Source organism: Callorhinus ursinus, unplaced genomic scaffold, assembly GCF_003265705.2.
Source record: "Callorhinus ursinus isolate GAN/ISIS: 27379988/994484 unplaced genomic scaffold, GSC_fseal_2.0 scaffold25, whole genome shotgun sequence".
NCBI lineage: Eukaryota > Metazoa > Chordata > Mammalia > Carnivora > Otariidae > Callorhinus > Callorhinus ursinus.
This window is the reverse complement of record NW_027397087.1, coordinates 2,358,431-2,379,968: the sequence shown is the minus strand read 5'-3', so window position 1 is coordinate 2,379,968 and position 21,538 is coordinate 2,358,431. Positions and strand designations below refer to the sequence as shown.

Genomic DNA, 21,538 nt, shown 5'->3' with positions numbered 1-21,538 from the left:
GCTGCAGAGGGAGAGGGGGAGAATATAAATGATTTTTCTGAAGGTGTTCGAGAATTTTACTTTTGTCTTTACATGAAAACCAGCTTCTTGTCTTCCTTTTTTGATTTTCATGTTATGTTATCAGTTAACCTAGGATAGGATTATTCCTTAGTTTTATGAAAGGTGTTCACTTATCCAAGTTGACTTCACTTCTTGAGGTGTGATAAATGAACAGTTGTGCCAGTTAACCATTCTTTCTACAGAATTGAAACAAAAGGAAATAAATGCATAATCTGATCATTTTTACATTACAGAATCTTGGAGAAGCAGAATATGTAGTGGCACTCTTTATGTACATGTGTTTACTTGGTTACCCTGCTGATAAGATTAGTATTCTAACAACATATAATGGGCAAAAGCATCTTATTCGTGACATCATCAATAGACGATGTGGAAGCAATCCATTGATTGGAAGACCGAATAAGGTAATTTTGCGAATATCATATGTTCTCTTATTCATCATGTTGGCAGGATGGGAAAATTTATATTTATTACGAGTTATTTATATTATTCTACTTTGTCTCTTTGCTATCTCCTTTTAAGACGTAAGAAAATGAAATAATAGGAACTATAAATAAATCTCTAGCAGTCCTATCAGTGTTACTGGTTTGCTGTGAACTTCTGTCTCAACTACCACATTGAAGATTTTTGTTGATGGTAGTCAGAAATAAATGATTCTAAAACTTTTTGTTGGTAAAATGGAGGATAATGAAATTATGTTATTTATGTACTATTTTAGTAGAAATAGGATTGTAGCATTTTTTTATTTTGTCATTTTTGCAAAGGTAAAATTTGTACTGCTTTTTATTGTATGTGTGTGGGAGAGTGTTTTTTCTTGAGAATAAGGAAAGATTGTAGTACCTTCGGACCTGAGGATTATTTTTTTATACTTTTTTTTATTTTTTGCGTGGTATGGAGTAATATCAAATAAATAAGATGCTTGATTATATCAATAAAAGGCTGAAAGGTTAGAATAAAAAATATATTACTAATGATGAAATTAAGACTTTAGTTGTAAACATGGAAGCTCTTTCACTTTTTCTTGGAAATCATCCAAGAGTAACAGGAAAATGGGAGGAAGGAAAGACAAACGACATTTTTAGTGAGGTGACACAAATCAGGGGATGAAGATCAGGAAGTGAATGTGGGAAGAAGAGAATTTAGAGGACCAGTCTTGAGAGTACCGGCAAAAACACTTTCTGAAGGTGAATGCTGAAGCATAAGAGCCACGTTCCTGTTACTGAACAGTGGATGTGGGAATTGGGGTGAGCAGAAGCCTCCCTGGCCCCAGATTGGTTCAAAGAAGCCGCCATGTGAGCCGTGCTTGCCCAAAAGCAAACTTGTCTCTACAGTAGCAGAGGAAGAGAGAACCTTCTGTTGTGAAAACCAGCCAGCCTTTAGGAAACCATCCAGCTCATCCCAGCTTAACCTCTGGCACGTAGCTAATCTAAGAAACCACATATTCAGTGATGAAATAGTGAGAAAAAGGAACCTAGCCCGAGCTCGATTTATACAGGGAAAAAAAGGAGGGCAGCAAAACGTACCGACAAGACATTTGCTTCAAAAACATGTTGGCCCGGAACAGATTGAAAACTTTGAATACACATTTGGCTGTGAATTTTGAAATGCTTAATGAAGTAACCATTTCTGTGGGGAAGGCTACAAAGCAGAGAAATTTAATAACTCAGGAAGAGATGAAATGTGAGCTGGAAGAAAATAAAAGCACAGAAATGGAGACAAAGTTGAAAGGAGTACAAGGACCCACTGAACACTCCATGTAAGAAGTGGAGATGAGAAACGAGTGACACTGAAGTATAGAAAGCTTAGAACTAGAAGAACCTCAATATCTGAGTCCTTTAATTTATAACAGAAAAACTTAAGTAATAAAGTTCTCTCTTCTCATATAACAAGAAGACAAAGGTGAAATGGCTCCAGGGCTGAGTTACGGAGTGACTCCATGATGTCATCAAAGACCAAGGTTTGTTTCATCCTTCTGCTCTGCCATTCTGAGTGTGTGAGTCCAGTTCTCAGATAAGCTTTCTACATGGTCAGGTTGGCAACAGAAATTTCCAGGGATTACATCCACACATAAGAGCAAAAGACTTAAATCCAAAATACAAGAACTCATATCTATAACAGTCATTGTTAAATAAACACAGCCCAATACAAAATTGGCGACTTCACACAAGAAGACATAGGAATGGCCAATAAGCACAAGCAGAGTGCTTACCATCATTCCTTGTCAGGGGAATGCAGATCAAAACTACAGTGAGGTACACTGCACACCAAATAGATTGGCTAAAATTGGCAAAATTGACAGTGTACCAGTTGTTGGCAAGGATGTGGAGCAACTGGAACTCTGAATCTGGAACAGTGCTGGTGAATGTGTAGAGTGGTACAGCACCTTTGGAAAACAGTTTGACAGTTTCTCATGAAGTTAAACATACACTTACCTTACAGCTAAGCAATTTCACTTAGAGATATTCATTCAAGAACAGTGAAAATATATGTCCACAAAAATATTTATGCATGAATTGCAGCTTTATTCAGGATAGCCCCAAAACAAATGCAAACTGCTATAGCCACTGTGGAAAACAGTATGGAGGTTCCTCAGAAAGTTAAAAATAGATCTGCCCTATGATCCAGCAATCGCACTACTGGGTATTTACCCAAAGAATACAAAAACACTAGTTCATAGGGGTACATGCTCCCCTATGTTTATAGCAGCATTATTTACAATAGCCAAATTATGAAGCAGCCCAAGTGTCCATCGATTGATAAATGAATAAAGAAGATATGAGATATGTGTTTGTTTACACACACACACACACACACACACACACACACACACACACACAATGGAATATCATGCAGCCATTTAAAATTCTGCCATTTGCAACAACATGGATGGAGCTAGAGAGTAAAATGCTAAGCAAAATAAGGCAGAGAAAGACAAATGCCATGTGATTTCACTGATAGGGAATTTCAGAAACAAAACATGAGCAAAGTGGGGGGAAGACAAATTAAGAAACACTCAATTACAGAGAACAATCTCTATGGAGAGAAGGATGGTGGGTTGGGTGAAGTAGGGGGTGGGGATTAAGGAGTGCACTTGCCATGACAAGCACCAGGTGATGTGTAGAATTGTTGAATCAGTATATTGTATACCTGAAACTAAAATAACTGTATGTTAACTACACTGGAATCAAAATTTAAAACAAAACAAAAAAGCCCCAAACCAAAAACAACCCCAATGACATGAACAGGTAAATGGATAAACAAATGTGGTGTACCTATTCATCGGAATACTATTCAACAGTCAAAAGGTATGAACTTCTAATAGACACAACACATGGATGAATCTCAAAAACATGCCAGGTCAAAGAAGCCAAAAAAAAAAAAAAAAAAAAAACTTTATGATTCCATTTTTAAGGAATTTTAAACAGGCAAAAAGTAGTCTATAGTGACAGAAAGCAGATCAGTGTTTGCCCAGGGCTTGGGGATACAGTTTTGACTACAAAGGGACCTGAAATAATAGAAATCTTCATTGTGGTGCTTATCTAGGAGCATATATTGTCAAAATTTATCGAAGTAGACACTTCAAGTTTGGAGTGCATTTTATTATATGTGAATTATACTTCTGTGAAGTTGATTTGTTTTGTAAAATTCCTAAAGGTATGGACCATGGGTTATAGCTTATGCACATAAGCACTTAAACTTTTTTTGTTGAATTAGTGAAAAAGAGATAAATGCCTGAGTGTCAATATTGGATTGAAACCTGCATGAACTTTCCTAGTTATATATATAGTTTCAAACTGAACAAAAAGTACTATGAAAATTACTTGTTTATTTTTTGTATGTCAGAAGGATGCTATCCATGAGAACTAAGAATATGTTAAATAATAAGTGAGCATACTAAGTTATACTGCTGGGCATCAAACAGAGATACTAGGTAATAAGATTAACAGGTCCCTGCATCCATGGAGTTGGGCAGCCTAGTAGGGGAAGACTGTTAATTCTACAGATAGTAATTCAGTTGTCAGCAGAGGTGAAGATCAGTGCTATAAGTATAATAACATAGGGACATAGCCTAATCTGGTTACTAAGGTTTATTTCATAGTGTTCATTAACTGGTTTTCTCAATTCCAAGTATATGATCATGTTTTCTTTTCAGATTGATTATCTTGATAAGATTTTTATTTCTAGCATATTATTTAAATTATCTCTCATTATTATTATTATTGTTGTGCTTTGAACATATACCATATTTCCCATTTTTTCTTCCTAGGTGACAACTGTTGACAGATTTCAAGGTCAACAGAATGATTATATTCTTCTTTCTCTAGTACGAACCAGGGCAGTGGGCCATCTGAGGTACATAAGGAAAACTTTTCTATATTATTGAAATTTATTATCTGCTTCAATTTTGAACTGCTTTTGCTAAGTGGTTTTAAATTTTTTTAAGCTTAAAGCATAATTAATTGTTACAGCAGCGTTTGGTTTGGCAAACTTCTTGTTGGAGTATAACAATATCATATTCTTTGTAGAGTTAACTATTGTCATTGCTTCTGAACTTTTTGAATCTTAAATATTTTAGTACATTTACTTTTTAGTCTTCAGTAACACTCAGAGATAGCATTTTATTATGAAATCTTAATATCTTACATTTGTCAGAAACAGTATCAGAAATAAAAGAGGTAAGGTGGTAAAAAGAGTCTTCAGAGTACATTTTTCATTGCACAGTATTTCTGATGTTTTTTCTCACACAGTCTTTCAGCTTCACTGTTAGAGGATAAAGGAACCATTTGTTCTCCCAGGATTAAGAACTGTCAAAACAAACAATAACCTATTTTTATCATTTATTGTGATGTATTTATGTGCTAGAGATTTATGGGAATAATATCTTCTTATTACAAAGCAACCATTTAGTTTTATATAAATCTTCATCTCATATGACTTACTTACAAAACTATAATGAGAGTTCATTTTATTATTTTATTTGGTGGATATAAAGAGAAAAGTCTCCAAGCTCTCCTAATGTTGTCATTAAGTCAAAATCTATTTGGAGCTTAGCCCAGTGATCAACTTCCATTAGAATGATAACTTTTATGTAAGAGTAAACAAAGATATAATGTTTTGAGAAATTGTTTCAAAACTATTGCATTCTAAAATGGCTTATTTTTGCTTATCAAACGTACTTGGAGACGAACTTTTCTAAAAAGCAGTTCCTTTCCCGCATTGAGATTTATAGCTGCTGTCTGAATGGGGCATCGTTATGATTTACATAATTAAAATCCCCAGAACTCACAGTGTGAACACATGAATAATGCCTCGTCCCCTCCCCATCTTTTTTCTAAACTGTGTCGTGCTTTTGTCTTTTTCACATTCTTATGACTTGACTTCTTGTTCCATAATTCTAACGTAGCTACTTAGACCTTTTTATCAGTGCATTAGTCATGATTTCCCCCACTCACAAAAACCAAAGTATCAACACAGAGGTTAGTGATAAAGCAGTAACTTTACTTGGTTTAACTAGTCACTTGATATTGATTAACTTAATCTGTTTATTCTGTTCAGTTTTTAAGAAGCTTAACTTTTTATTGCCATAGCTTAACAGGAATATTTAGTAGAATAAGTAAAAAAAAAAAGAAGAAGAAAAGCTGCATGCATATGTTATTAATCTTGAACTATGCTAATTAATTTTGTTTCCCAAAGGGATGTCCGTCGCTTAGTGGTGGCCATGTCTAGAGCCAGACTTGGACTGTATATCTTCGCAAGAGTATCCCTCTTCCAAAACTGTTTTGAACTAACTCCAGCTTTCAGCCAGCTTACTGCCCGTCCACTTCATTTGCATATAATTCCGACAGAACCTTTCCCAACCAGTAGAAAGGTAGGACTCCTTCTTCATCATATAGAGCAGCACTCTCCTGTAGATGACCACAGTACCTAGGAACCAGCATCACATAGATCATCCGATCACTGGTTTAGGGTGCTCCTTACACTGTGGAACTGAATTCGATTTTCTGTGCAAAATAATAATAACATTCTAACATTTATCAAGCACTCACTAGTATCAGGCAATTAGCTCTTCCCATACATTATCTCATTTCATCTCATTTAAGAGTCCTGTTCAGTAGGTTTTCTTATTAACCCCATTTTACATAAGGGGAAACAGGATTAGCAAAGTTAAGTAGTTTGGTGATGCATCTCATAGATGGAGAATCCAAGATTTGAAAACCCAGGCAGTGTGACTCCAGAATCCATGTTAATCACTGTACTTTACTGCCTCTGTTCAGCTCTTTAATTGAAAATAGAGTAATGAACGACTTAGCTCTTGGAGAACCCTGAAGAAACCTACACTTTGGAGAATGTAGGAGGGGACAGCAACAAAGGACATACTCAGAAGTGCCACTCCCCTCCCTCCACATTCCTGCTACCCTTTTCATATCCCTCCTCCTTGCTCCCCTTTCCCACCCCCCACCCCAGCCCCTTTAGTTCCTGGTTTATCCTTCCTATATTCCTTTTGCATAAAGAAGCAAATACCTGTTTATTTTCTTATATTGTTTTCTTTCTTTCATAAAGGTTAGCATACTAACTAATCTTCAGGGTTGTGACTGTTGGGCTTTGCATGTTTCTTTTCTTTTTTTTTTTTTAAGATTTTATTTATTCATTTGAGACAGAGATGCAGAGAAAGAGAGAGCATGAGCAGGGGAGAGGCAGAGGCAGAGGGGGAAGCAGGCTCCTCACTGAGCAGGAAGCCTGATGCGGGGCTCGATCCTAGGACCCCGGGACCATGACCTGAGCCGAAGGCAGACGCTTAATCGACTGAGCCACCCAGGCGCCCCCATGGGCTTTGCATTTTTCATTTAATGCAGTGTCTTAGAGGTCCATTTGGATTTTAAATAAAGCTCTTTTAAATGTTCACAATACACTTCTTTCCCTCCCTCCGAAGAAAAAGATGAAATTAGGTGTATTTGTTTTATAATAAGACTGAGTGCATTTTTTTATCTTTTCTTCCTGTCCTTAAGAAATGCTGCAGTGCAGGAATAGGATAAGGGTGGAATGATACGATGGGGTAGGGCCGTGTGAAGCCTTGAGTATCAGCTTCTGGACAGTCCTGTAGCTCTGAGTTTCTCAGTCTTTTGTGGGCTGATTATTACACAGGCAGATTCCGAGCACAAGGTCTGAGGCACAGCCTTATGCAGAGGCCGCAAGGACACACCAGGAGGTACATGGAGATCAGGCAGTGCCAATGAGCAGAAGGCTTGAAAACCAGTGCTTTTACCCGACACCCAGGGGGCTGAGCGCTAAGAGCGTCTTCCCATCTTCCGCTCAAGAGACCAGTGTTGGAGGCCAAGGGGGCTGCACGGCTAGCGCCACATCTCAGAAGAGGCAGCTCCCAGCGGTGCCACCAGAAAAGAAGCAGACAAACACAGACACAAAACCTTCCATGTGGTGAAGGCCATGTTTCGTAGTTGTAACGGCATGGCAGTCTTTGCACTTAGGTGTGACCCTCGCAGAAGGTGCCCGCTATCAAAAGAACACCTGCCTACATGTAATACTGCCATCCTGCTTAATTCTGAGAAATAACTATTTAGTACACTTATTATTTCTGACATTCTGTGCGCTAATTTGTTACTTTATGGTAAAAATCCTTTGTCTTGATAGAAGCTTTTTACCTTTATGGTTTTCTGAACTGTGTCTACAGTAAGAAAGGGTGGGACTTTATAAACATTTTATAATTGACTATAAATAGAAAACTTGTTCATCTTTATTCTAGGATGGTTTAGGGAGAAGTGCAAATTTTTTATTGTCTTCATTCACTTTACCACTTTACCTGCACTGGTAGAGTAGTGTTTCTCATATGGTTGTGAGAAACTACTGCGGCAGCATCCCCTCATTCTCTGTCAGACCTACTGAATTTCCGTCTCCAGGAGCTGGAGCCAACACACCTCCACAATGAACAGCCTTCCCCAGAGAGTTCTGAAACATACCACAGAGTTTGGACTTTAGTATTTGATCGTGCACTTTATTAATAAAAAAAACCTTTTGAGATCACCCTCATGACTAACAGTCTGTATATTAAATAACAGTAATGTTAGCTTATTTTTAGAAAAACATAAATAGGAAAAATAGTTTCAATATTTTCTTTCTGAATAAACTTGAAAATTGCCTTTGGAACATACAAGGTATTAAAGACCATACTTTAAGGCCATGTTGATTTTTCTCTCTATTCAAATGATCCTGTAGCTCTCACGCTTCCGCATGGGTTCCTAGACCCAAACTCCTGTTTTAGTTGCCAGCCTGGAATTAAAAGGTAGTAACTCGTAGTTCTCTTCTCGTCTCTACCTTTTGCTAAATTTAAATTGAATCTCTTCTCTTTATGAAGTCGTTCTTGGGCTCTCACGCACACTTACATCTTAATGTCCTGGAACTATTCTGATGTCCTCCAAACCCTAGTAGTGCTTTTACATAAGATGGAGACATGGGCATCTGGAATGTTCACTTTTAGCATATCAACCTTCTCACTGTCCTTAACTTTCTCTTTGCCTTCTAGAATGGAGAGCGACCATCTCATGAAGTACAGATAATAAAGAACATGCCCCAGATGGCAAACTTTGTATACAACATGTACATGCATTTGATACAGACCACACATCATTATCATCAGGTGAGTTTTCTCAAAATTCACTCTTATTTTTCTTGTTGTAGAAAGAATCTTCTTTCCAGACTGCACCTTTAAAATAAGTCCTTGTGGGAAACCAGCTAAACCAAACAAGGTTGTTGTTATTCATGTAATATCCATATTTTTTAAACACCTTTATGTAGATATAATTTGGCCTACAATAAATTCCACATATTTAAAGCATATAATTTAATATGTTCTGACATACGTAAATACCTGTGAAACCATCATCACAGTCAAGATAATGAACATGCTCATTATCTCCAAAAGTTTCCTCGTGCCCCTTGGTAACCCTTCTCATCCTTCACCAGTCCCTTTCCCACCTTCTCCAGGCAAACGATCTTACCCTCAACCTGTAGCCCCTTTATATTGCCAAATAATATTCCACTGTAGGGACCTACCAGGTGTACCCCTTGACCTGTTGATGGACATTTGGGTTTTTTCCAACGTTGGCTATTACAGAGGAAGCTGCTGTGAACATTCTTGTACCAGTCTTTGTATTTGTGGGGAGGGTGGAGGAGGGGTTATCCCTAGGAGTAGAATGGCTGAAAAACAGAGTAAATGTGTTCAACTTTTTAAGAAACTGCCCACCCATTTTGCGAAGTAGTTGCATCAGATTCCCAGCAGCAGCGAATGAGAGCTGTCGTTGCACCACACCCTCACCCACACATGTTATGGCCTTTTTTATTTTAGCCATTCTAAAGGGGGGGCTAAGCGTGTAGAGCTGCTCCAGTGTTCTGGTTGAGTGCGGACAGAAGTTTCATGCCCTTCTCTGTCATGGTTTTGTCTGAAGGCTTGGTTCCTCCCCACCCCTCACATGGCTCCTTGACTGAGGCTGGCCCTTTCTTTAGTTGTGTCAGTCAGTTCTAATCAGCCACTGTTTTTGCAGAAGTGGTACAGCAGATTTCTTTGCTAAAAAAGCTAATCGGTTTTCATATTATTTTCTTCTCTGAAGATTTAATACATACTTTGATCTCTGGAGTCAGCAAGATCTAGGCCATTGCCATCAGAGTTATGTTTGTAATACACAATGGCCAGCAGTGTTTTAGAGAACTCTCAAATGAACAGTATCTATTAGTAAGCTAATATGAGAGCTTAGCTCTGTAAGCCAGTGTTTTTTCATTTGAGTTCCTATTGATGTTTTCTTTTTCTCATTAGACTTTATTACAGCTACCACCTGCTATGGTGGAAGAAGTTGAGGAAGTTCAAAGTCAGGAAACAGAGTTGGAAACAGAAGAAGAGGCCAATCCTGCTCAAACTGACCTATCCAGTCTGACAGATGCCACCTCTAGTCAAGAATCCTCAGCCTCTCAGATTGAGACCACCTGCAGTCAGACGGAGAGCACCCCTAGTCAGACAGGAGCTAGTTCCAGTCCAGAAGCCACCCCTGCTGCATCTGATCTCATTGCTACTGTGGCAGGACCTGTGGCTGTACCAGCAGAAACTCAGGTCCCTCAGGATGTCACACCGGCCCCAGAGGAGACCAAGTAGCCCAACTGTGGCCTTTCTTAGGACATTTCTTTCATAAAGTCTAAGTAAAGCTACTTTTTGTATTTTATATTTGCTTCTGCTCTTTTAGGGTACTAATTAGTGTTCAGTTCTTAATTTTGTTAACCGATCTCAGTGTTTGTCTTCTTGGATATATTTAAAAGAAAATTGTATTGTGTGTGAACAACTTCAGTTTCATTTATTCAGTCAGAAGGGCAAATAGCCATTCCTTTGATATTTTTATAATTGAATGTATCTGTAATCATACCTATATTAAAAGAATTTTTTTTTAAGATTTTATTTGAGAGAGAGAATGAGATAGAGCATGAGAGGGAGTAGGGTCCGAGAGAGAAGCAGACTCCCTGCTGAGCAGGGAGCCCGTTGCGGGACTCGATCCCAGGAATCCAGGATCATGACCTGAGCTGAAGGCAGTCGCTTAACCACCTGAGCCACCTAGGCACCCAAAAGAATTTTCTATAGAATACACAAGACATACTTCCCATTTTCAGTGAACTTCTCTAAAGGAAAGGACGGAATACACCGAAATTAACTATAAACGCCCTTAAGTAAGTGTTCAGATTGGGAGGAAGTTGTTTCTTCTCTCATAGTATCAGATACTCAAGTTGTGTTTCCTTTTTTCCTACCTTTCTTGGCTGCCTTCCTTGATGTAAAGGCATTAACAGTCATAGATAGATACAGATTTCTCCAATCAGTTGAAGAGACTACGTGTATTTCCTTCTTCAAAGTCTCATAATGTATTAGAATCACCTAGGATGTCTATTTATTCTTGGGGCCACTCTAGACCTAATAAATCAGAATCTCAGGGTTAGGGCCCAGGTATCTGTATTTTAGCAGGTGCTCCTAATGTTTGAGTTGCTAGTGGAATGGCATCAAATCAAGCTGGTAAGGCTGAGCCAGGATATGTCATTCAGCTAAGCAGGAAGAAGCTGGCAAATCCATCTGGGCAAGAAGAAAGATCCAGAATCCGAACAGTGAAAGTTAGTGAACTTAGCTCCCCCATATAGGATAGAATTCTCACAATGCAGAGGTTCTGAGTCTTCTGCTATGTTTAGTTCTCTTCATAGAGAACCAGCCACAAGGAGATCTTAAGGTAGAATGTACTCGAGATTCAGGAGGGCAGAGATGCTAGGACCTTGCTACTCAAGTGTGGTTTGCAGACCGGAAGGATCAGCATCCACTGAGGCTCATTAAAACTGTAGCAGTTTGAAAAAAAAAACTGTAGCAGTTTGCACTCTATCCTAGACCTATTAAATCTGAATCTCCTTTTCAACAAAGTGCCCAGGTGATTTATATGTACTGTGTAGTTTGAGAAGCATTGTTCTGAGATTGTTGTACTGTCCTCAGCATGAATGAGAGGTAGAGTGACAAGTCTGTGATGGTAAAGTTAGTAATGAGTGTGACTGATGTTTCCTGACATGGGACCTCTGCTTATAAAGTTTCCTGGGCACGGTGGCCAGAAAAGAGAAGAAGAAGGTAGGGAGAACTTGCCCACTACTTCTCTTCCCCATTTCGGCATCTGCTAGCATGGCTGATGGGGAGTATTTCCCCGAAGTATCCCCTCTAGTGCCTCCACCTAAAGGCTTGACAGTGTTCAAAGAACCTTTGAAAAAGTAGGCAAGTCAATGATATTTTTGACTGACTAGTGTTTGCTCAGCTCTACCAGGTTGTGGTGGAGATGAGTCAGGCTCTCATATTACAAGGTGTGTTACTGCATCTGAACATAAAAGGAAAGTGAATGCCAAGGAAACTGTACCGGGAAACCTTGGTCTGTTTGTTACTGGAGTAAGGATTGAGCCACATAGTCTGTTATATAATTTCTCTGATGATAAGAATTTGGAAGCAAGTGTTGTGGGCATCTGTATGAGGAATAGCACTCACAGAATTATTTTCATCTGTGAATATTCTAGTATCAGGCTAATTGAGCGGGAAAGAAGCTTTACTGTATTACTGTGTTTCCTGGAAAAGATTGATTTTTCTCTCTACCCTTTAGAGGATATGAATCATGATACCTGCAACCAAAATAAGCAAACTATTAATCTGCTTCTCATTAAGTAAATCATTTTCCAGACAGTGTGTATCACTCTGTGTAGGTAGTGACTTGCTTTTTTCTTTGCTGTTTGATTTTCTGTCACGCTAAAAAGAAAATTTAACTGGAAGACAGGTGAGTCCTTCACTTTTGTCAAAGAAATTTTAAAAGGGACAGTAATGGTGGGAGTTGAATTATTTTAAATTATTTTTTCACAGGAATGATCAGTGAGTTATAGTTGACTATAGAATTATGGAATTTTTAAAGGAACTTAAGAGAGCGATTCTTATTTTAAATAATGAGGAAACTGAGTCAGATAGTCTTTACCAGGGTGGCAGCTGTGGAAGACGGGGTAGAATGCAAGTCTACAGTCCTAGGACAGTGTTTTGTTTAGTGTTTTTTTCAATCAAGGCCACAAGCATGACTGCTTCATAAATTCAAGAGTTTTCTATTGGGATTACAACAGACACAGGTACTCCGGCCATGTGACCATTTCAGATTAGTGTTCTCATTGCCCTCCATCCTGTTTTTCAGATCTGAATATGTCATGATTTTGGAATCTATTTTTAAAAGCAAACCAAAAAGATGTATGCAAGAGAATGAGCATGAAATGAAGCAATTCAAGTATTTAGACTTTTTTCCCACAAAATGCTGAGTTAAGGAAGTTCATTACCAGCAGTTGAGAATAAATAGCTCCATTGATTTGGGCAAATGAATGAGATGATCTAAACATTATCAGGTCTCTTGAAGTTAGGGTGATGATAAAAATTGAGATGTTGCACTAGATACGGAGAAAAATGGCATAAATGGGTCATTCATGCTCCTATATAAATGGAGTTTTTTATGATCAGGAAACAGCATGGTATTGTAAAACTGACTTGGGACTCACATAGACCTCGCTCAAATTTTACCTCATTTGTTCATCAGCATTTGGTTTGACCTTAGATACGTTTTATAACCTTTCTAAGCCCCAGTTTTCTTTCTTCTCAAAATTGGAAAAACACCTATTTGTTAATGAGGTAATGTTTGTGAAAATACCTGGCACCTAGCTGCTCAGTAGATACTAGTCCTTCTTTCTCCATTTTTTTCCCCAAATCCTCGAGACAATATAGGATATTGCCAACCAATCCTCTGACTTGGGTACTTAGCTTTGCCCCTATTCCAAGAGCATGGAAGATGATGAAGAAGGGTACACGTGGCAGCAGATGACAATGGAGGATCAAGGATTGAGTCTGCTGATTGGGACTCTGAATCAGTCAATCACAGTATTGAGGATGGTCTCTGCCGAAATTAAAGTTCTGACAGAACAGGATAACCAGAGGGAAGACACTGGGTACCATATGCATCTGATGACTTCCGTCAGTTCTGAATCCTGTACACCCTCAACCCCAAATCATCTCATTGTTGCATTTAGTTAGCTCTGTGCCTTTGAATGGGCCTTTTCCTTTTTATCTTGCAGTCACTCGAATGACATTTTAGAGATGTTTCTTCAGTTTACATATTAAAAAGATTTTTTAAAAGGCTGACCCTTCTGCATGAGCCAGAAGAGCAGTTAAAGACAAGCAGTGCCTTGCTTCCTGTGAAAAAGGCTTGGCCGTTAGCCTTTGTAATTATGAAGCAATCATGTTAATAGATGTTTAAGAATAATGCAACTGGAGCTGTACTGTGCCAAGGATGGAAATGAACACGTGAGACCATTTTTTCTTCATCCATCAGTACTCTTTAGTGCCCGAGAAAAGGTTTTAATTCCATAGGATCCAGAAGTTTTGGACACTTTAGTTTTTCTTCCTAGGGACAAACTGGAGCTTAGTCCCCTGGAGCATGACTCAGAATGTAGCATGGTTACTGCTGACGGACACCGCGCCACCTTTATTCAGTTAAGTTTGGCTTCTACTTCTTTCAGTGGCTGCTCAAACTTCTGCCCTTACATGCAAGGGTAGCTAATTCCATTACTTCTCAACATACATAACAAGAAAACACTAGTCTTGAAAAATCCTGAAAAACATGCTCCATGGTCTAATAAGCTTGGGGACACAATGCATTATTTTTTTGCAGAATCACATTGCATTGTTAGTTAATTAAAGGTTCTGAGAACTCTTGCTGGAAAAAGAATCACATTTAACTTTGTTTAACTCAGCATTTCCCAAACTTATTTGACCATAGAACTTTTTTTAAAGACACATTAGGGAACTAACTGCAGAACACAGTAGTTTGGGAACCAATATCTTTACTGGAGTACTTGAACTTTGATTTCCCCTTAGAAAACTAAGGGCATTATAATATACTACCCCAGAATATGCCCCTTTGGCATAAGGATTATTTTGACCTAAAGGCAACTGAGAAGCAGCAGATGTAGGAAGAACTCGCCTCTGCTTCTGCCAAAAATCAGGGCATCAATGTCCCTTTGTAAAAGTGACCAATTTTCATTTGTAAAGGTGTCCCCTCTCTTCTGTACTAGGAAGAGGAAAATAACGCTTATTACTAGAAACAGATGGCACTGAGATGAGTCTGCATAAATAAACCTTACTAAAATAACCCTTATTCTCCATTAGTTTGCCCATATATTTACTTTCCCCCAATTTGCCACCTCTAAAAGCCCAAGCCCCCTTTTTGTTTGCCTATTTGGTTCACAATTTATCACTCTTTGTTAAAACAGTATATAAGCCTCTAAGCCTAACAACTTCTTTTGGGTTTTTACTTTTCCATGTAACCCCCATGGAAGTAAAGTTTAAAATATCAATTAAATTTGTATGCTTCTCCTGTTAACCTGTCTTTTGTCCATTTCACTAACAGGCCCCAGTCACCAACCCTAAATAAAAAGGTAGACGTAGTTTTTCCTCCCCCCCCCACACACAAACTCTTATTTTTTTTTTTTTCTAATTAACCAGAGGCTGAAGTAACACAGCTGAAGAAGAAACTAGAGGTGAAGTGATTTGTACAAAATGTCACATTGTAGTGTAATTTGTTGAGTGTCATATGGTATTAATAGCAATGTCCTGAAAATGCAAATGAATAAAAGTTTGATCAATGTACCATGACATTGTTTCATGTGAGCCTCCTAAGAAAAGGTCACTGAGCATTCTCTGTTTAGATTTTAATTTTAAACTCCAGGATTTCACACTAGGCCTTTCTCATTCCTTACCATGCAGTGAAAGAACAGTTCATATTTCCAATATACCTTGTTTTCCCAGCCCTTTAAATGTGTGTTTCTTTAAAAAGTTTTAAGTTTCAAGACGGGAGAAGAATGGGCCAGAAATAATAGAAGAAAATAAAAGCAAATATAGGAAATGAAGAAAATCCCCCTTCCTAAGAAAGCTTAACATAAAGGACCCCAAAAGTTACCTTGCATCAGACATGTTGAATTCTCTCTTGGTTGACCTCCAGAGATGACTGTCCCCACCATCCGCTTCCTCTCCATCTTTAGCTTACATAATACACTCACCTAATACCTCTTCTTGCAGTAAATCTAAGTTCAAGATCCTCAATGGTAGCCACTTCTCCTTGGGAGATTCCTGGTTTAATATGAAAAGCTCTTTTGAGAAATTGATTTTACTGACATTTTTCAAAAAATTCAGTGTTCTGGATAAGAATTGATTATATAAAATACTATCCTTTTTTTTACTTTAGTTCATTGGTTCATTTTGGCCATTTGGGAAGTGCTGTTTTTGGGGTTTTTTCTTTTAGTTCTGTTGTTCGTGAATAAATGTGCTTACTGTACTACGGTACTCTCATTACCCCTTTGCTACCGGTAGCACCTTCCAGTGTGGTTTCTTCTAATCCCAGACTGTCCCAAGAATAGTAGTGGAACAGGAGTAGACCTAGGTAATTTGCATTTTATTTTTCTGGCTTACTACTTTTCACAGAAATGAACTGAGTTATATGAAAAAGCTGGAAGATGTCTTTGGAAGTATTTAATTCTTATGCATTCATAGACTATTGAGGGCCTACTGTGTGACAGGCAGCAATGCCAGAAATGACCTCATTAATGCATAGATAAGAACACAAATGAATTGAGTGATTTGCCTAGGACACTACAGTTAGTTGAACTGGGACTAGAACCACCCTCCAACTTTCAGGCAAATCCCTTACCATGCTGTTCTTTAAACTTATTTGCTTGAGACAAGGTAAAAGGAGCAACACCTACACTCTGCACATGAGTAAGGTAAGCTTCCTAAAGAATTCCTCTCATGGTTAGAGCACCCGAGAGGATACTGGATGCTGGGTTGCCAAGATCCGGATAGAAGATGAGAGACCTATAGAAAGTATGCTTTGATGTTTATAGTGTTTATACTTACGGTGAAAGCCAAATTAATACTTGTTCTCTTCTGAAAAAGGTATGAGAAACAAAATGGGAAGGAACTCTAGTAGCAGTACTTAATCTGTGTCTCTGAAATGCTAAAGCCTAGTCTTTGTCGGGGGAGACCCTCTAAATAATCTTTTATTTTTCTTTTCAAATTTTTATTTAAATTCTAGTTAGTTAACATACAGTGCAATATTAGTTTCCAGAGTAGAATTCAGTGGCTCATCACTTACATACAACACACTGTGCTCATCACAAGTGCCCTCCTTAATACCCATCAGCCATCTAGCCCATCCCCCACCCACCTCCCTCCATCACCCCTCAGTTTGTTCTCTATGAGTCTCTTATGGTTTACCTCTCTTTTAAAGTTTTTTTTTTTTTTTTTAAGCAAAGTCAGAACAGGTTAAATAACAGTTTCAAAAGTGTAACATATAATAGGGGAAAGATAAGATTTACCAAAACCTTCACATTAAATTACCATTATACATCAACTGTTTCAGCCTCCCATTTTAACTATACTGACCACAATCCCTTAGCACACTTCGGAGCTGAAAAGAAAATCTATGTGAGAGAGTTCCCAGGAGTAAAAGTCTCTTGTCAACACAACTCAAAGCAAGCCACTCATACGATTACAAAATCAATTGTGGTAAGTTTTTTAGAAGCTACCATTGTAACTCTTGATCTAGTTGAACTGTTAGTAAGTGAATGGGCTCATCCAAGCCAGCAGAGAATGTGTTTCCTCTGCAGGAATACAGCCCTAGCTTTGGTGAAGAATCATGAGTGTCAGCAGTCATTGATGCTTGAGGAATTAAATTGGTCAGATGGTTCTCTTAAATTGCCATAGTACTATTAATATTGGGCATAGGATGGGAAATTATTGGTCCTTGTATAGAATTAAATTACAGGAATCACGTGACCCTGACCTGGCTAGTCTGAAATGTCAAATGCAGGTCACGGGAATATGAAGATCTCTGACATCAGAACAGATTGAAAATATCAGCTATGAGGCGTTCCTAAGTTAGTGGGAACTTGCAAAAAGGCAGGACGTGCTGCATATCAGTAGGCATTTTGGGATCCTAAGGGATACATTTGATAATATATTGTGTGAAGTACTGACATAGTTTTTAGGAAAAAATGACAATAGAAAGGGTATTTTGTTTGTGAAATGCACAAGCTCCTTTGGTTCTGATGCCAGCCATGTATAGACCACTTTCTTCTGTTTAAACTTTTTAGTGAAGTGTATTATACATACAGAAAAGTACACACATCAGGTGAACAACTGTACATTTTCATAAAGTGAATACAATCATCTAATCATCACCCAAATCAAGAAATGGAACATTGCCAGCTCCAGAAAGTCCCTGTCAAGCCCTTTACCAGTCATTATTCCCTGCCAAAAGAAATATCTTGTCTTCTGCCATGATTAGTTTTCGTTTTGAGCTTTATATAAATGGAATCATACAGAATGTGTTTTTTTTGTGTCTGCCCTCTCAAATAGATTTATCTGTATGGGGCACCTGGGTGGCTCAGTATGTTAAACATCTGCCTTCTGCTCAGGTCATGATCCTGGAGTCCCAGGATTGAATCCTGCAGCGGACTCCCTGCTCAGTGGGAAGTCTGCCTCTCCCTCTGACCCTCCCCCTGCTTGTGTTCTCTCTCTCTCTAATAAAATCTTAAAAAAAAAAATTTCTCTGTATGATGTGAAGTAGGGAGAGAAATTGAGCACTATTAGAAGACCATCTTTTCCCTTGTTAACTATAATGTCACCTTTGTCATAAATCAACTGATAGTTTATTGTGTGAGTCTATTTCTGAACTTGTTTCATTTGTATAGTTTTCTTGTGTCAACATTTCACTGCTTTAATTACTGTCACTAATAAATCTTGATATTTGGTTGTGTATATGCTTTAGCTATATTCTTCTTCAAGATATTTATTGGCCTTAGTCTTTGTGTATAAATTTCAGAATCACCTTGAAAAGTCTACCAAAAGAAAGAAAAAACTTGATGGGATTTTTACTGGCATGGCATTGAATCTATAATTCAATTTGGGGGAAATGGACATCTTTACAATCTAAGAACATGGCACCTCTTTCCATTTACTTAGGACTTTTTTTTTTTTTAAGATTTTATTTGTCAGAGAGAGAGCACATGTACAAGCACGGGGAGGGAGATGCAGGCTCCCTGATGAGCAAGGAGCCCAATGAGGGACTTGATTCCAGGACTCTGAGATCATGACCTGAGCCGAAAGCAGACGTTTAACCAACTCAGCCACCCAGGCGTCCCTACTTAGGCCTTTTAATCTCAGTAAAGTTTTGTAGTTTTCCTTACAAAGGTCTTGGCCATCTTTTATTAAATTTATTCCTAGGTATTTTAGTTTTTTATGCTATTGTAAATGGTACTCTTTTACTACATTTTATTACATTTTGTAATTTTTTGTTACTGATATATAGAAACACAATATATTTTTATATGTTGACCTGGTACATACTGCTACTGATGAATTCACTTACTATTTCTTACAGTTTGTAGTTTCTTTTGGATTTTTTACACACATAATTTTGTCATCTGTGAATGACAGTACTTTGATTTCTATTTATAACCTTAATAGTTTTTATTTCCTTTTTAATTATATGCTTTTTATTTCCCTTTTCTGCCATATTAACCTATGGAGGGCCTCCAGCACAGTGTTGAGTAGAGGCCATCAGAATGAGTATCTTTGTTTCTTCCCAATCTTAGGGGACAGGATTTCAGTATTTCACTAGTCAGTGTTTGCTATAGGATTTGTGATGCTGTGTATCAGAGTTTAAGAGTTTCCTTCTATTCTAGTATGCCAAGTGGGTTTTTTTCCAACATGAATGAATGTTGAATTTTAACATTTTTTTCTGTATTCATCAAGATGATTATAAGCTTTTCTCCTTTATTAATGTGGTGAATTGCATCGATGTGCTTTTCTATTGATTGTTTTTTTCTTCTGGTTATGGGCCAAAAGAGTAGTAACTCTTTACATGTTTAGTAATTTTTATTGGATCCTGGAAATTACAAATGCTATGTTGTTGAATATTTAGATTTTATTCTTTTTTTTTAAGATTTTATTTATTTTAGAGAGAGAGTGCGCAAGTAGAGGCAGGGGCCAAGAGGGAGGGAGAGGAAGAGAATCTCAAGCAGACTCTACGCTGAGCACAGAGCCCACTGCAGGGCTTGATTTTGATCTCAAGACCTGAAGATCATGACCTGAGCTGAAACCAAGAGTCAAGGTTGCTTAACCAACTGAGCCACCCAGACACCCCATGCTGTCTTCCTTTAAAAAGTGGTGAAATTTGCTTTGACATGCAGTTGTGGATTGTGTGGTCAACCTTTTTGGTGTTTGTGTTTAAGCTTTGTTGCACTGGCATTGAGTACCTTTAACTCTAGGGTTCATTTAGTTCAGTCAGTTGTGACCCTTCCTGCGGTCACTGTCCCAGGTGTTCGGTGAGGTATCATACTCCAGCTGGTAGAAGTTTAAACATTTCTTAGGCTTGTGCAAGCTCTAGAAATTGTTTAGCTTACAGCTTGCGGGCAGTTAGTCATTCTTCACTTGACCTCCTAGAGTTCGACCTTGTGCGTGTGTAGACTTTGAGGGGACCCCTCTTCAGAGTTCTCCAGTTCTTTGTATGCATAACTCTCTTTTCTCATGTACTCTGCCCCACAAATTCTAGGCAGCTCAGCCTGCCCAGGTCTCTAGCTCCTAAATTCTGCTAGGAGAATTTAGGGGCTGCGAGGGGCTAGGGCTGGGGCTGAGAGGCTTCTACTTAGGTTCTTCTTCACTGTGCTGCTGTTTGGAATTTGCCCCTGGGCAAAAGGCCAGGGCAGTCATTGGGCTCACCTTGTTTTCTTCCTTTCTCTGGGGGATCACAGTCTATGCTGCCTGTTGTTTACTGTCTGAAAATAGTTGCTTCCTATATTTTTTCCAGTTTTCTTGTTGATTATAGTGGGTTGATGAGTTACTATTTCATGAGCAGAAGCAGAAGTCCTCACATTGATAGGTTTTTCAAATATGAAAAATTTTTTATTTTTTTATTTCTTACATTTCTAATTTAAAAAAATAACTGTCATATTAAGTTTGCTAATATTTTTATTAGGATTCTTATATTTATGAGAGAGATTGGTGTATAATTATTATGATGGAATCATTCTTGTCAAATTGGGCATCAAGATTATGCTGGCCTCATAAATTGAGTTGAAAGTGTTTTCTCCTTTTTCTATTCACTGGAAAAGATTTTGTAAAATTGGTATTCTTTTTTTCAGCCTTTGGAACAATTCAGTGAAATCATCCAAGCCTAGGGATTTCTTTATGGGAAGGTTTTTAATTTCAAATTTACTTAATAGTATAGAACTATTCTGTTTCTTGTTGTGTTGGTTTGGTAAATTGTGTTTTTCTATGAATGTGTTCAATTTATATTGCCAAAAGTAATGTATCATATCTTCATAGCAAAGCTTGAGCTATATTCCATACATCCCATATCATATTTTCAGTAACATCCAGTTCAAAATGCTTTTTTAATTTCCATAGTAACTTCTTTTTAATCCATCTTTTTTTCATTTTTGTTGGAAATGTTTTAGAACTTAGTAGAGATGGTGGTTGTACAACATTGTGAATGCACTAAACATCACTGAATTTTTCACTTTAAATGGCTAACTTTATATTATGTGAATTTTACCTCAATTAAAAACTTTTTAGGAAGTGGATTACTTCAGTTCCAAGCATTTGGGCATTTTTCTTATCTTTTTGTTACTGAGTCTAGCTTTGTTTCACTGCCGTCAGGGAACATACTCTGTATGATGATAATCTTTTCAATTTGTCAGGACTTTTGTGTACATGTTTCATGTGCACTTGGGAAGATTGACTATTCTACAGTAGTAAGGTACCATTTTATATAATATATATTAAATATGTATATAATTATATAATAATACATGTATTACATATATATTAGGTCAA

General features: G+C 37.8%; 1 protein-coding gene and 1 long non-coding RNA gene across 3 annotated transcripts in view; one reads left to right on the top strand and one right to left on the bottom strand.

Moving 5' to 3' along the window:
• Nucleotides 1–18,222, top strand: part of AQR (aquarius intron-binding spliceosomal factor) — a 108,817-nt gene extending 90,595 nt beyond the window's left edge. Inside the window, exons 31-35 of one of the 2 annotated variants that reach the window (XM_025883877.2) lie at nt 294–464; nt 4,328–4,413; nt 5,755–5,929; nt 8,597–8,710; nt 9,884–18,222. In XM_025883877.2, the coding sequence (XP_025739662.1) occupies nt 294–464; nt 4,328–4,413; nt 5,755–5,929; nt 8,597–8,710; nt 9,884–10,216 (879 nt within the window). In that variant the 3' untranslated portion in view covers nt 10,217–18,222. The remainder of the gene's footprint in view (nt 1–293; nt 465–4,327; nt 4,414–5,754; nt 5,930–8,596; nt 8,711–9,883) is intronic. The other variant, XR_003210524.2, reaches the window with a different exon arrangement.
• LOC141369980 (uncharacterized) overlaps nt 4,455–21,538 on the bottom strand; it is a 26,587-nt gene continuing 9,503 nt past the window's right edge. The window contains exons 5-7 of the long non-coding RNA XR_012373588.1: nt 15,603–15,772; nt 7,877–8,022; nt 4,455–4,865 (exon numbers count right to left, since the gene is read on the bottom strand). This is a non-coding gene — a long non-coding RNA (uncharacterized lncRNA). The remainder of the gene's footprint in view (nt 4,866–7,876; nt 8,023–15,602; nt 15,773–21,538) is intronic.